This window comes from Pseudonaja textilis, chromosome 1 (genome assembly GCF_049901715.1).
Source record: "Pseudonaja textilis isolate UNSWEBS1 chromosome 1, rPseTex1.2, whole genome shotgun sequence".
NCBI classification, from domain to species: Eukaryota; Metazoa; Chordata; class Lepidosauria; order Squamata; family Elapidae; genus Pseudonaja; species Pseudonaja textilis.
The window spans coordinates 231,797,906-231,810,626 of NC_141990.1; the positions used below are offsets into that span (position 1 = coordinate 231,797,906).

The 12,721-nt window shown below is 40.1% G+C and overlaps 1 protein-coding gene and 1 long non-coding RNA gene across 4 annotated transcripts in view; one reads left to right on the top strand and one right to left on the bottom strand.

Annotated features, from left to right (window-relative positions):
- Nucleotides 1-644: 644 nt before the first annotated feature.
- On the bottom strand, nucleotides 645-3,836 carry LOC148128091 (uncharacterized). 2 transcript variants are annotated; one of them, XR_015740877.1, is made up of 4 exons: nucleotides 3,676-3,836; nucleotides 2,522-2,579; nucleotides 1,357-1,514; nucleotides 645-790 (listed from the first exon to the last, which is right to left on the bottom strand). It is a non-coding gene; the product is annotated as an uncharacterized LOC148128091 (long non-coding RNA). The 2 variants fall into 2 exon arrangements; XR_015740876.1 differs by lacking the exon at nucleotides 1,357-1,514.
- A 228-nt stretch (nucleotides 3,837-4,064) lies between these two features.
- Nucleotides 4,065-12,721, top strand: part of PNPLA2 (patatin like domain 2, triacylglycerol lipase) — a 50,968-nt gene continuing 42,311 nt past the window's right edge. For both annotated transcript variants that reach the window (XR_015740878.1, XM_026706608.2), the window contains exon 1: nucleotides 4,065-4,609. Coding sequence is in view for 1 of the 2 variants with exons in the window: in XM_026706608.2 (XP_026562393.1) it covers nucleotides 4,423-4,609 (187 nt within the window). In the remaining variant the exon portion in view is untranslated. The remainder of the gene's footprint in view (nucleotides 4,610-12,721) is intronic.

Below are 12,721 nucleotides of genomic sequence, written 5' to 3' on the forward strand. Positions count from 1 at the left end.
TTATCTCAACTTAGGAGCTACCTTGAGTGCTCATTCATTTCCAAAGAGCTAGTTCTTGGTTCAGTCAGTTCCTTTATCACCAGATGGACATGAGATGGCACTTTCAAGTGTGGGAGTGTGGAGAGTTAACACCTCTCTAGCTCCCTCTCATGACTGTCTCTCATTGTTGCTTCTCTTCCATTTGAGATGCTATCGTGGACCCACAGCAACTATGTACCCTTTCAGGCAAGTTTTGATATTCCATCCCCTCTTTCCACTACGAATGTCCTAAGCCTTCCTTCCACGGTTGTTACTGTTGCAGATTCTCAAAATTGAGGGAGGTGTCTCTTAACAGGATGTGATCATAATTTTTCCTATAGGGCAAATTTTCTCCTTATTTGTGTTTTGGAGGAAGATGGATCCTTCTCCCTCATTTCTAGTCAGAGCTGCATGGCATCTAAGGTTACTTCTCTTGCAGAATTATGTACTAGTAAAATGTGTACTTATCACCTATATTAACAATTAAGGAACCAGTTCAGCATTAAAAGGATGATGAGGAAAGGAGAAAGGAAAAAGTCCTGCCAGAAAGAAGGCCCTGTATACATAAACACACAATATATATAAAACAAAATGAAACTTAAGGTTACAAAGCAGTAGCTAAGAAAGACCCATAACATCATATTTTAATCATCCCAATTTATGACATTTTACTAAATAGGTACTCCTTCTGAATTATTAGTCCTAATTCTAGGCAGGACTGGAGTGGCAGGTTCTTCTCTTGTAGAAGCCAGCCAGGGGAGATTCCTTTCTCCTGTGATAGAAGAGAAAGAACCCAGGCTGAATAGAGAGGATCCCTCATCTTTTAAAAACACATATCAAAAAGAGAGAAAATCTTGGTTTACTCAAAAATACAAAGAGCTTCCTGGGCTTAGCTGGATCTCTGCCCGCTCTTTAAATTGACTTGCCTTCACTTCAGACATCATTTATTCCAGGAGTATATCGGAAGCCATAAATATGTTTATTGTCTACAAGGCGGCTTTATTTTGGAACCAACACTGGAATACCTCCAGCAGGATCCTGACTGCCAACAATGTATTTTTGATAGCAGGTTAAAGATGGAATCAGTGGCCCATGTGTGGTCTGTGGATTGTCTATCACTGCTTTACAATGGTAGTCCCAATCTTCTTGGATAAATATCTATCCAATTCTGACAATTCTACCTAACTATGGAATTGCTCAAAAATTTACAAAGTGAATTCAGTCATAAAGAACTATGCCATGTTATTATTTCAGCCACATATAATCTTCAAGAAATAAAATAAAAGCTAGATCCCCTTGGATTTCAGTCTTTTCTAGGAAAAAAAAGATTAGGCTTACATGGAAATTATAGATCTCCATTTCACCCCCTCTGATTGCGTAGGAATAATCCCCCAAGGAAGGGTAAGTGGGGGAAACCATCAAGAGAGATTCTAGCTTCTGGATCATCCAAGTAGAAGATTTTTGTTCTAAATACATCATCCCTGACAAGCATTTCTCTGAATGCCGGAAAAAGGAAGATTAGAACATAGCAAAACAAAACTGTCACCATCTTTCATAATCTTTTTCTCAACAAATCAAACGCTATTTTCCAATTTTCTGAGGAAAAGGACTCAGTCTTCCTTTAAGGAATAAAATAGATGGTTTGATAATAGCCTAGGGCAGGGGTGTCAAACTCACATCGTCACGGTGGTGTCACATGACATATTGGGTCTTTTACCCGCTTCGCTAAACTGGATTGGCATGGACAGCGTGTGATGCATCTGGCCCATGGGCCGGGAGTTTTGAGAGCCCTGGCCTAGGGCATCAATCTTCAATTACTGAATGAAGTGCAAAACATAATGACTCTTTGCCACCCCCTATTCCCCAACACCTGGTTTCTAGTAAAATTCCAGGTCTCAGTATTGGCTGTAAGGCTAGAAGACTAGGGAGCCATTTTTAAACCTTGTACTCCAACACTGGTGTGAAATAGCAGGATGCTTCTTTTTTTCCTAAATTAAAATAACATTTGAACTGGAAAAAACTATACATTAAGGTGATCTTTTACAGCAGGAGTGTCAAACTCGCAGTCTGTGGTCCGGCTGCCTCATATGCTGGCCACCTCTACCCCCATTTCAGCAAAAGGGGAAAAAGTCGTGATTTGTCATGTGACGTGAGTTTGACACCCCTGTTTTACAGGTTCTCAAAGAGGTATACATGATCGTCTTTTCAATTTAATCTTCACAATTACTTGAAGCAGACTAATCTGAGAGTTTGTTATTGGTGGTTCACATATCTCACTAAACTAAAATGTCCTTTGCTTAGGAGTATATTATGTGCATTGTGATAACTGTGGTTCATTCCACAAACAATAGTTTAGCGTGTGGCATGAGGATTCTGAATCAACTTGGTTCTTCCAAATTCCAGGAAAATGAAGTTTTTAGTTCTCAATCATGACATTTACCCTGCTGGTCTATAAAATAGAGAGATCACTTAGTAAGTCACAAAGCAGCTGGTCTTCTCCTACCTATTTCGACTATTATGTTGTAAGCACCTTCCAGAATATCCAGTTAGACTTGTCCTATCTGACAAAAATGGACACTAATGATAGTAAATATGCCAGAAAAAGAGACATTAAGTTTGATAGAACTTTCAAGTTTATGCAATTTAATTAGACTTTGTTTGTGTTATGAGACTAACACGGCTCTACCCCTACCTCCACTAATCAATGTTACAACGTTAAGTACTGTGTTCTAGAAGATCTTATACTACTTTGCAAAGTTAACCTATGCATGTTTATTTCCTGGGGAATGAGTTCAATCATCGTGTATAGTGTGTAATCCCTAGTAAAATTAATTAGGATTAGCTACTAATCCTAAAGCAACTAATTCTCTTTCATCCAGGAGGCCCTCTTGTTGCAACCCTCCAGGTACTGGTAGTCCTTGACCTTCAACAGTTCATTTAGTGACCATTCAAAGTTACAATGGCACTGAAAAAGGTGACATGACTGTTTTTCACACTTACAACCTTTGCAGCATCCCCTATATACGAAAATTCAGATGCCTGGAAGCCGGTTCATATTTATGACCGTCACTGTGTCCCAAGGTTATGTGATCCCCTTTTGCAACCATTTGACAGGGCAAAATCCATGAGGAGCCAGATTCACTTTTAATAACTATGTCGCTAACTCAGCGACTGTAACGATTCCTTTAACCACTGTGGAGAAAGGTCGTAAAACGGGGGCAAAACTCACTTAACGAATGCCTCACTTAGCAACCGAAATTTTAGGCTCAATTGTGATCGTAAGTGGAGGACAACCTGTATGGCTGACCTACAAATACTGTATAGCTCACCACCAGGCTTTCTAGACTTAGAGCTACCAGGAATCGAATTCGCCCAGTATTGGGGGGAAACTGGAGATTACCTCGCAACAGGAGTGGGGAGCATATGCCCCATTTCATTCAATGCGGGAAGAAGCATAACAGGCGGCGAACGCTCCAGTCCCGTCCCGTCCCCCTCCCCCCGCCCCGCACAGACCACGCACCCTTTCCCTTCCACCGCTTACGTCCGAAGAGACGTCACAATGCGCATAACAGTGGAAGCCCTTCACGTTAGGAAGCAGAACCCCGGGGAGGAGGAGGAGGAGGAGGAGGGGGTGAGACAAAAAGGAGCACTACATACATTTAATGTGGGTCGCAAAGGGGCGGCAACCTGAGCCACAACTCCGGGGAATACAGGTACCCAGCTTGGCCCACGCCCGCCCTTACTGGCTGCCCTCTCGGAACGTCCCCGGCTTTCTGAGAATTCCCCACCGGTGTTGTTGTGAGTCCCCAACGGACTCTTCCCCCCGCTCCCTCCCCCGCCCCCTCCCCCGCCAGACTTCTAGGATCCGAACTCCGCCCCGGACTGGGTGGCGTTACCTAAGCAGCAGCCATTAGCCGGGGCCGGCACTGCTTGTTTGTTTGTTTGCTCCCTTGGCCAATTGGGGAGGGGAGGCTGTCGCAAACCCCGAGCTCCACCTCCTCCTCCTCCTCCTCCTCCCCGCCGCAAGCAGCCGCGCACCTCATATAACGTTTCCTCAGCCAGCAGTCGCCGGTTAGGCACAGGCGATTGGAGGAAGAGCGGAGGAAGCCGGGGAAAGGCGGGTGGTGACCGAGCAGCGGGAGAGAAACAAACAAAAAAAGAGGAGAAAAAAAAAGCCGGCGCGGCGGGTGAGGTAAACGAGAGTCCCGGAAGGGCAGGCAGGCAGGCAGGCTCCGCCAGTGGCTCGTCTGGGAGCTGCTCCGAGTCTCCTCTTTGCCTTGCCCGCGGACACCTTGCTGGGTTCGGCCGCTCTCCCGTTCCCCAGCCGTGGTCTCCTCCCCCCCTCCACCACCACACGCGCCTCCTCCCGGGCGTGCGACTAGCTGGTGGCGGGGAGGCGAGGAGATGTACCCGCCGGGCTCCACCTGGAATATCTCCTTCGCCGGCTGCGGATTCCTCGGCGTCTACCACGTCGGTGTGGCCAGTTGCCTTCAAGAGCATGCCCCCTTCTTGGTGGCGAATGCCAAGAAGATTTATGGCGCTTCGGCCGGAGCCCTGACGGCTACAGCCCTCGTTTCGGGGGCCTGCCTAGGTAAGGGAGCTCGGGGGTCATCTTTCCTACCCGGGTAGGGTGGGTGCGTGGGTGGGGGAAATAGTGAAATCCCTTGTTATTTGAGGGGCAGCTTCCCTCGCTGCCCTTTCCTACTCCTGGGAGCTGTCAAAAGACCACAATCCCTCAGCCCCCCCCCTCCCCCTCCCGCCTGCTCCAGTATGCCGTTGCTATCTCACGTGTTGGATCGGGAGGGAATCGATTTAGGAAAAAAATCTGCTGTACCTTTAGTGCTGAAGTATGAAGGGCTTGTGATCCACAAGGCTGATGCTTGTGGATCACAACAGAGGAAGGGGGGGGGGGGGCAACGTTTTAGTGGCGCTTACACTTCTTAACCCAGCTTATTATTAAAAGACAAGTTTGCCTGGGTTCACACTGTCGCATGTTACACACCACATAACATGTTCTCGGACTAATAAACCAGAAGTAAGCAAATTATATTTTATACATTATAATTATTAAGAATTGATAGTGGAGTCTTAACTATTGAGTCAGACCATTGCAATGCCCAGTGCAGTGCTGTATGTTAAAAAGGTTATTTGCTGTGCTTTGATATATGCTATGATTCCTGCTCTTACACAAATCATTGTATTATTTGAGGGAGAGAATGGAATGTATACATACATGCACAGGGTTTAATTCCTCAGATCTGGTTATGGGACATGTACACTGTTATAGTTATTTTATCTCAAAAGGAGATTGGTGGGAAAGAATACATGCTCTTCCAAATGTCCAAACTGATTTATGTGGTTTCTTCCCCAAACTATGTGGTTTCTTCCCCAAACCCCCAAAACTTTAACCTTAGACTGTCTATTGACCTCACCCCTTTCCTAAGAGGTCTGTAGGGGGCATGCATAAGCACACCAACGTGCCTGCCTACCGTCCCTGTCCTATTGTTTCTTTGATTTTTCTTATATGTATCCATTTCATGTATTCATAACAATGTTTATTCTTACACCTATTATCTGGTAAGCAATTGACAAATCAAATTAAAATTAAAAAAAATGATTTACTAGTGCTAATGATAGATCCCTGTTAAATGTTGTTGTAGACTGTTCATTGTATCCAGCCTCTAAGGAAACAAATGTATGCCACAAGATATTACATGATGTTTTCTCCCACAGAACATGATTCTTCTTCATCTTTGCTAAGGTCAGGAATACAAAAAGATTTGAGATTTCTTGTTTTAAATCATTTAAGGATTGCTTCCAAGCTTTTCCCAGCAGGCAGCAAGAATTATAGATGCTTTCTTCATTTCAAGGGTAGTTTCTTTCTTTCACTTTGCAATTTCTCCTTGTAATTTCACTAAACATAAACTAAAGGAGAGCTTTACTTTGCAGTGGTTACTTAGTAGGAGCTAGAAATAGATGATGGAAATTATGTGTTTGTGTATTTGGAGTCTATCTATCCTAAAGTGTTCCTAAAATTTTATTGTTTGTTAAGTTCAATTCCTTTCTTCACCCTTGATGTTTTCTGCCATGTTTCCCAGAGAGCCTTTAACCGTAGTCCTATATATCCTGACATATATAGTACAAATTTTAGTAGGTATTTTTAAAAATGTAGATGTCTGCTTCCTGGAATTATTCAGTTTTGTAGGGTTGTAGTTCAATACGCCCAGGAACAATATGGGAATGAATGTGCAAATTATATGAAGGGGTTCTATAGCCAGTTTTTCGCATTTTTTTTTACATTGTGGTTGGCACCATGATATGGTAGAGAGAGGAAAATTTAGGCCTGTTCACCTCCACTTTTTTTCCCTTAGAAACATTATATAACATTACATAAGTGAGTCTCCAGTTGTCTTCTCTTCTGCCAGTGCCTCCAGGGAAGGGATCACAAGCATTTGCAGACAAAAAGGAAGATATATAAAAAAAGGCTTCAAACTTCTTCACAACTGAGGAATATAAATCAAGTAAATTAACTGTCTATTAAATTTGGGTAGATATTAATTGGCTAACCATGGTTTGCTTTGATTCACACAACGACCAAAGACAAGACATTGAGGTTGTTAGTTAATGTCTGGATGAGACTGGTGAATGGATATATCCACATTGCTTTTGAAAGAACTGGGTACAGTACTTATTTATAGTTAATATTTTTATAGTTCAAAATCTTATGTTTATATGTCTCTCTTTGCTTTGAGAGAAAGATGAGGTAGACCTAACAAACATTAAGTATTTTGGTGAAGAATTCAGTCTTTCTTTTTATGAAAAGAATAGATTTATTTTGAAGATTACTAGCAAGATCTCTAGCTTGATTTTTGAGAAGTTTCTTGGTTACATTTCCAGGCACTATTGTCCCCTTCTAAAACAACTGCTTGTGAACTTTTGCCTCTTTCTCCCATGGCCACTGCTATGTTTTGGAATTACTGGATGTTCTATTTTTTTCTTGGATGTAGTTAGCTTCCAACCAGCTGACAAATTGCCCATTTGTCATAGAATACTCTGGAAGGTTTGATGCTAATGTGTGATCCTTCTAGTGTAAGGGGAAGGCTACAAATATAGAAAGTATTTTGACTTTCCCTCCCCCCCATAATTTTAAGAATTATTAAAGGACATGAAATTATCATAAGGGAGAGGTTCAAGTAGGATATTGGTTCCTTGTATACTTCTATGGGACATACTGCAATTCACAGAAAATTTATTCTGAAGTCTTCTGTTGTTTCCTGGTATTCTAATTTCCTTTGTTATAAAGAAGCTGCAGAAGGGAATCTTGACAAGCACAAAAGCATCTTGAATTCATGGTTCCAGAAAAAATGCAGAGAAAGGCATTATTCACAATGGCATAATAAATAATGCCCTATTAAATGTATTACATTAAATGTATTGTGGAAAAAACTTTGAGCATAGTGGCTAATGGGTTAATTATTATTGATTTCATACTGTTTTTCCTACCAGGTAGAGCTTAGAAAAGCTCTCAAAATCTGGAATACATATAGAGAGGAAAGCCCAATAAGAATATTGCTTCCTTGGAAATATTTATAATCCATAATATCTTGGTGACATTGTGGCCCAGGAGCAAATTCTTCAGCAAATGCTACGAGAAAAACCCTGTTTTGGACTTTCCCCTGAAGCTTTCTAGTATATGGACTAACCATATTTATGATTTAAAAGGAGTGTGTCATTAAATGGGGCAATCACCAAGAAAGTCCTCTCCTATGGGCCAAGCCCATAGATAAAACCATGAGCAAGGCCTGTCCGTCTGATTTAATCCATGGTATTAGAATTGATCTTTAAAGGATTTAGCCAGTGAAACAGCCCTGAATTGCCCCCACCCCCTTTGTAGGCAGTCTGTGTCTACAAGTTTTAAGAATCAATGTAACATGGTCTCCCTTAGCAGGCCCATTTCCCTATTTAGCAGATTGCATTATTTTGTAGCTTCTAAATTGTCTTGTAAACAAACCCAGTGAAGCAAGTGCAACAATCCAGTTAATAAGATTATGAGGGCAGGAATTATGGTGGTTAAACCTAGCTTGGTCTAGGTAAAAAGAGTTATCTAACTCTTTTTATTGCCTTGGGCAAACCATTCTATTGATTTTAACATTTAATATATTATATTAAATATTACCTGCATTTACATTTCCGGAGAAAGATTGTTCAGCCTGAAATGCCAGTTGTGACCTACTTTATTTACCAGAAAGCATGTTGCACTGTGATAGGCAAGTGATTTCATTGTTCTTTGGCATGAAATCCATGCCATCATCTTAATCATTATTATATTTTGTTATTGCTCAATTTACAAAGAAGACAGGTGAGCTCCTGTTGCCTTTGATGGGAATGGAGGGTCTCAGGTATGATGGGGGAGTTTTCTCAGAACAGAGAAGAATTAATTTACCTGTTTCCTATCTCTTCCACCTGCCAGGACTGAGTGCAAGTGCTGAGCAAGCAGAGGGTAGAAACTTGTCAAAACAGCCTCACCTCTCCAGTATCTAGGAAAAGTCAGGTCTAAGGAGTTTTCTTATCCAGAATTGTTTATCCATCTTGGTTGAATATTGAAGCTTGCGAAAAAGGAGAGGGAATTGGCCTTTGCAAATAGGAATGGCTTACCTCAGGGATGTCCAACTTTGGCAATTTTAAGACTTGTGGATTTCAACTCCCAGAACTCCCCAGCTAGCCAATTCTGGAAGTTGAAGTCCACAAGTTGCCAAGGTCCAGTTTACATGATGTACCATTAATGCAGAACTGGAAACATTCTTAAATGGCTACTCTGTGGTTGATATGTTCACTTTCTCCAAGCCTTGTTCTGTACATTTAAAATTTTAATATGTTAATGTTTAGTAATTATTTTCATAATGATTGTTTAATATTGTTTTATTCAATTGTATGTCACCCAGAGTTGCCGACTGTGAGATAGGCAGTTGAATAAATTTGACAGATAAATAAATGCAGCAATCTCATATGTTGCCTAATTGCTGCAGTACTGCTTAAAACAGTAGGGAACATGTATGTACATCCCATTGCTCATATGAACTACAACTTCTGTCATTCCCAAAGTGTTAGGTTGCTGGGGGTGATTAGAGATATAGTTGGTAATGTTATCTAAAAGCATTAGCTTGGAATGTGACATTAAATTCAATACTCACAAACATATCTTTTAAAAGCATGTGGCATCTGAACAGAATGCAGTGAGTTCTGAAGTTGTTGTTGTTTTCCTAGTATTGTCCCATGAAGATATAGTGTCTGCTTGTTTTTGTATTGCACATTTCTGGTTTACAGGGAAGCTGTCAATATATGTCAGTCATTTCGATGAAGAGTCTGACTGTCCCAAGATCAATCAGCTGGTTTCTGTGCCTGAGGGGAATTAGAATCTGTGTCTCCTCACCCCAGTCCCAACAATTTAAACTGTGCTGTCTTTAATGAGTGGTGAAGCATGTACGTAAATATGACTAGGGAAAGGTATTAGCAAGAGTTAAGGCTAAGCTAAGTAACTAACTTTAGGAACCTGAAGAGTGAGATCCCTAATGAAGTAGCTTCATTTTATTTTTCTAAGTTGCATATGTGGGATGCAATGTAATTTCCCAATGAGGAACACAAGTAACTATTGGATATTTACTTGCATGTTTTTGAGATCCTGCAATAAAAGGAAATGTATATTTAATGGCTGTCCATGGAAGGAAATCCATAATTAAGATGTGTTAGATTTTGCAGCAGAAATTCAAATCTAGAAAGCACACACAGATGATGATTCAGCAGGATTCAATAACTTCTTTATATACATGAGTAAAATGTACAGTATCAATATAGGTTCTTCCAACGTGGTAGAGGGTTACAGGTAAAAACACAAGCAGATAAGAGAACAGCAGAGAACAGTTTCAATTTCAATTCACCAGTTGCAGACAAGACTCAGAGCTTCAGATAATATAGAACCATTAACACTCCTTCCAGTTTCAGTTTCCAAACAGTCCTCATTGATTGACTTAGTTGCTATGCCTATTTGTTGGCTGACCTTGTTATCATGCCTCTTCCAGTTCATGAATATTCCGACAAGATGAAGCACAGATGGTAAAACTATCTGTTATTCCTTTTGTATTTCCATAGGTATACTTTGCTTAAGACAAATTTGCACCAAGACAAATTCCTTGTCTGTCCAATCACACTTGGCCAATAAAAAATTCTAATGCCTATCTTTTGAATATAGGTTACCTCCCCACAAATCAGAATATGTTATTTATGAATGTGAGGAAATATCCTTGATATTTAAAATACATGAGTAGTGGAAGGAATTAATGGCAGCTCTAGATGAAAAACCCTGCTAGTTGATCCTCATGATGTGCATTATATAAACAAGATATTAAAATATGGCAAAGAGCATCAGTGTGGAATTAGCCCTTTGAATATGCTTCTATGGTTGCAGGAGAAAGAGAATATGTGTGCATTAGGATTTAGTAAAGATAGACAAGTATAAATCAAGAATTCACATGATTAAACTAATGACTGAGTTCATAGCTATATAATTAAAGGAATGTCAGTGTTCATAGCTATATGAAACCATGGTTTGTCCTAACTCAAAGCTGGCACTAAACTAAAACCAAATGACATGATATGTGACCCATATTTCCAGAAAGTATAGAATTGGGCTTGTTTTTGATGTCTTTGGACTTTTAAAATATTTAATGGGTTCCTTGTGAGAGGTTTAAGACCAATTTTCTACTGAAAATCAGAGAGAAATTGCTGTTGTTCAGTAGCTTGGTCGAGCAGTCTGTGGTACTCAGAGTAATCACCCTTCTTGGAAGAAATAAATATGTAATTCATAATCTTGAAAATTAATTATTGTGGTGCAGAAAAAATTATTAGACAAGATTGTTAAAACTAGCTACCATAATGCTGGAATACAATTCTCATCATAAGTCAAAATCTCTTACAGAAATTAAGCAAGTTTTATCTCCTCAGAAAATATGAGTATATCTACAGAATTAATCTCTTTCTCCCAAAAAGTAAAACAAAAAATGGAGAGCCATAAATAGCTTTCATATTTTTAAATACTGAATAATGGAAATGCCTCATGCTTCTTGCATATCTTTTGTCCTGTCTAAACTTTTATTTGGCAGACTTGAGGACATTTCCGCACAACTTTCAGTTTTATCTTCTTAAGCTCTCAAAGATATTTTTGTTCCACCCTATGACTCCCCTCAGCAATTTTCATTTGAGGTGTTCCCCCAAAAGATGAGTAACCTTATTTACACAATTGCCCAACATGCAAAAGTATGTGGCCGGGATAAACAGAGCTATGAAAGCTTAACCAGAGCAAATTTTGTAAAGCACCAGATCGTCTATTCCCAGTCTATGAACTGGGCTTACCACATTAAGGTATCACAAAGTGCATGGTTTAGGCTCATGACAAGCTTATAGGATTCAGCTCCTTGAATCAGTTCAAGAGCACCTGTGCACATGCCGTTGATGTGCGCCAAATTCTTGCTCTTTCTGTTTGCTGGTTGATGGACAATTCATTTGCAAATATAACCATAGTACATGAGGAATAATCCCTTTTCTAAAGGAGTGTATGTGACTGATCAGGTCCTGTTTGACGAAAAAGCAGTTACTGTTTACTACAACCAGACATTGTCAAGAAGTTATTTGAGGGAATCACAACAGCCTTCTTAAGTTTTTTAATCTTTGGTGGTCAGCAAAAGCATTAAAGCATGTAAGGACATTCTCAGTAGTGAGAATTCATGCACATATGGCCTCTATACCCTGCAATAGAGAAGGCAGCATGTTTGCTTGGTATGATAAAGTTGTTTGACATTCCACAGATATTTACTTAGGAGAGCGTAAGGAAGATTTTATTACTGTCTTCTTCAAGACCTTTTGTTCCAGTCTTGATCCAGGACTCAGTACTGGCTACTCTGTGATCAGGTCTATACCATTAGATGATAAGGAAGCAATTTTCCATGTGACCACCAGATTTGATGGGAGACCCTCTCATGAGGCTGGTATTAGCTGTGCTTTTTGCTCTGGTTACTTGAGGCTAATAATTATTATCACCCTCTCCTTAAAAGGATATTTTTGGTGCTTTTAGAGAACTTCCAGAAAATACCAATGCAGTCCCAAATGCTTTCCTTTGAAATTTACCAAGGTTCACTGACTTGGAAGGGCTTAGCAATTAAGTATGTTTAAGAACTGCAGCTTTAATCAAGAACTGCTAGGAAGGGGGAAAATTCAACTGGATTTATTTCTGAGCAGAACATTTGGTTAGCCTTGGGTGAAATAAATGGGACTTTTGCGTGAATCTTATTTTTCCTGCCTGGCAGAAATACTGTAAAGTGGAAGTGAGAAATTGGAAAGATTTGATAAACTCTCAGACGTAACAGGTTGCGAACTTTCAATTTGTGACAGATTGTGTTTGGGAAGCAATTTTATATGTTGTTCTTTTGCTTTCTCCCCACAAACTATGGCAGTTTTCTATCCATTTTTTTTTTTTACCATGTGTGTTTGTGTGCCATTATAAAGAAAATTATATGCTGGCTTTCCTTAAGATGAATTTAAGGTAGTTTTCAACAACAGAGCCTATGGGTAAACTGGCATAAATGAAATATAATCTTGAAAATACCCAAAACAATTTTCATAGATATTGTTCAGCATTACATTTTGAAACTTG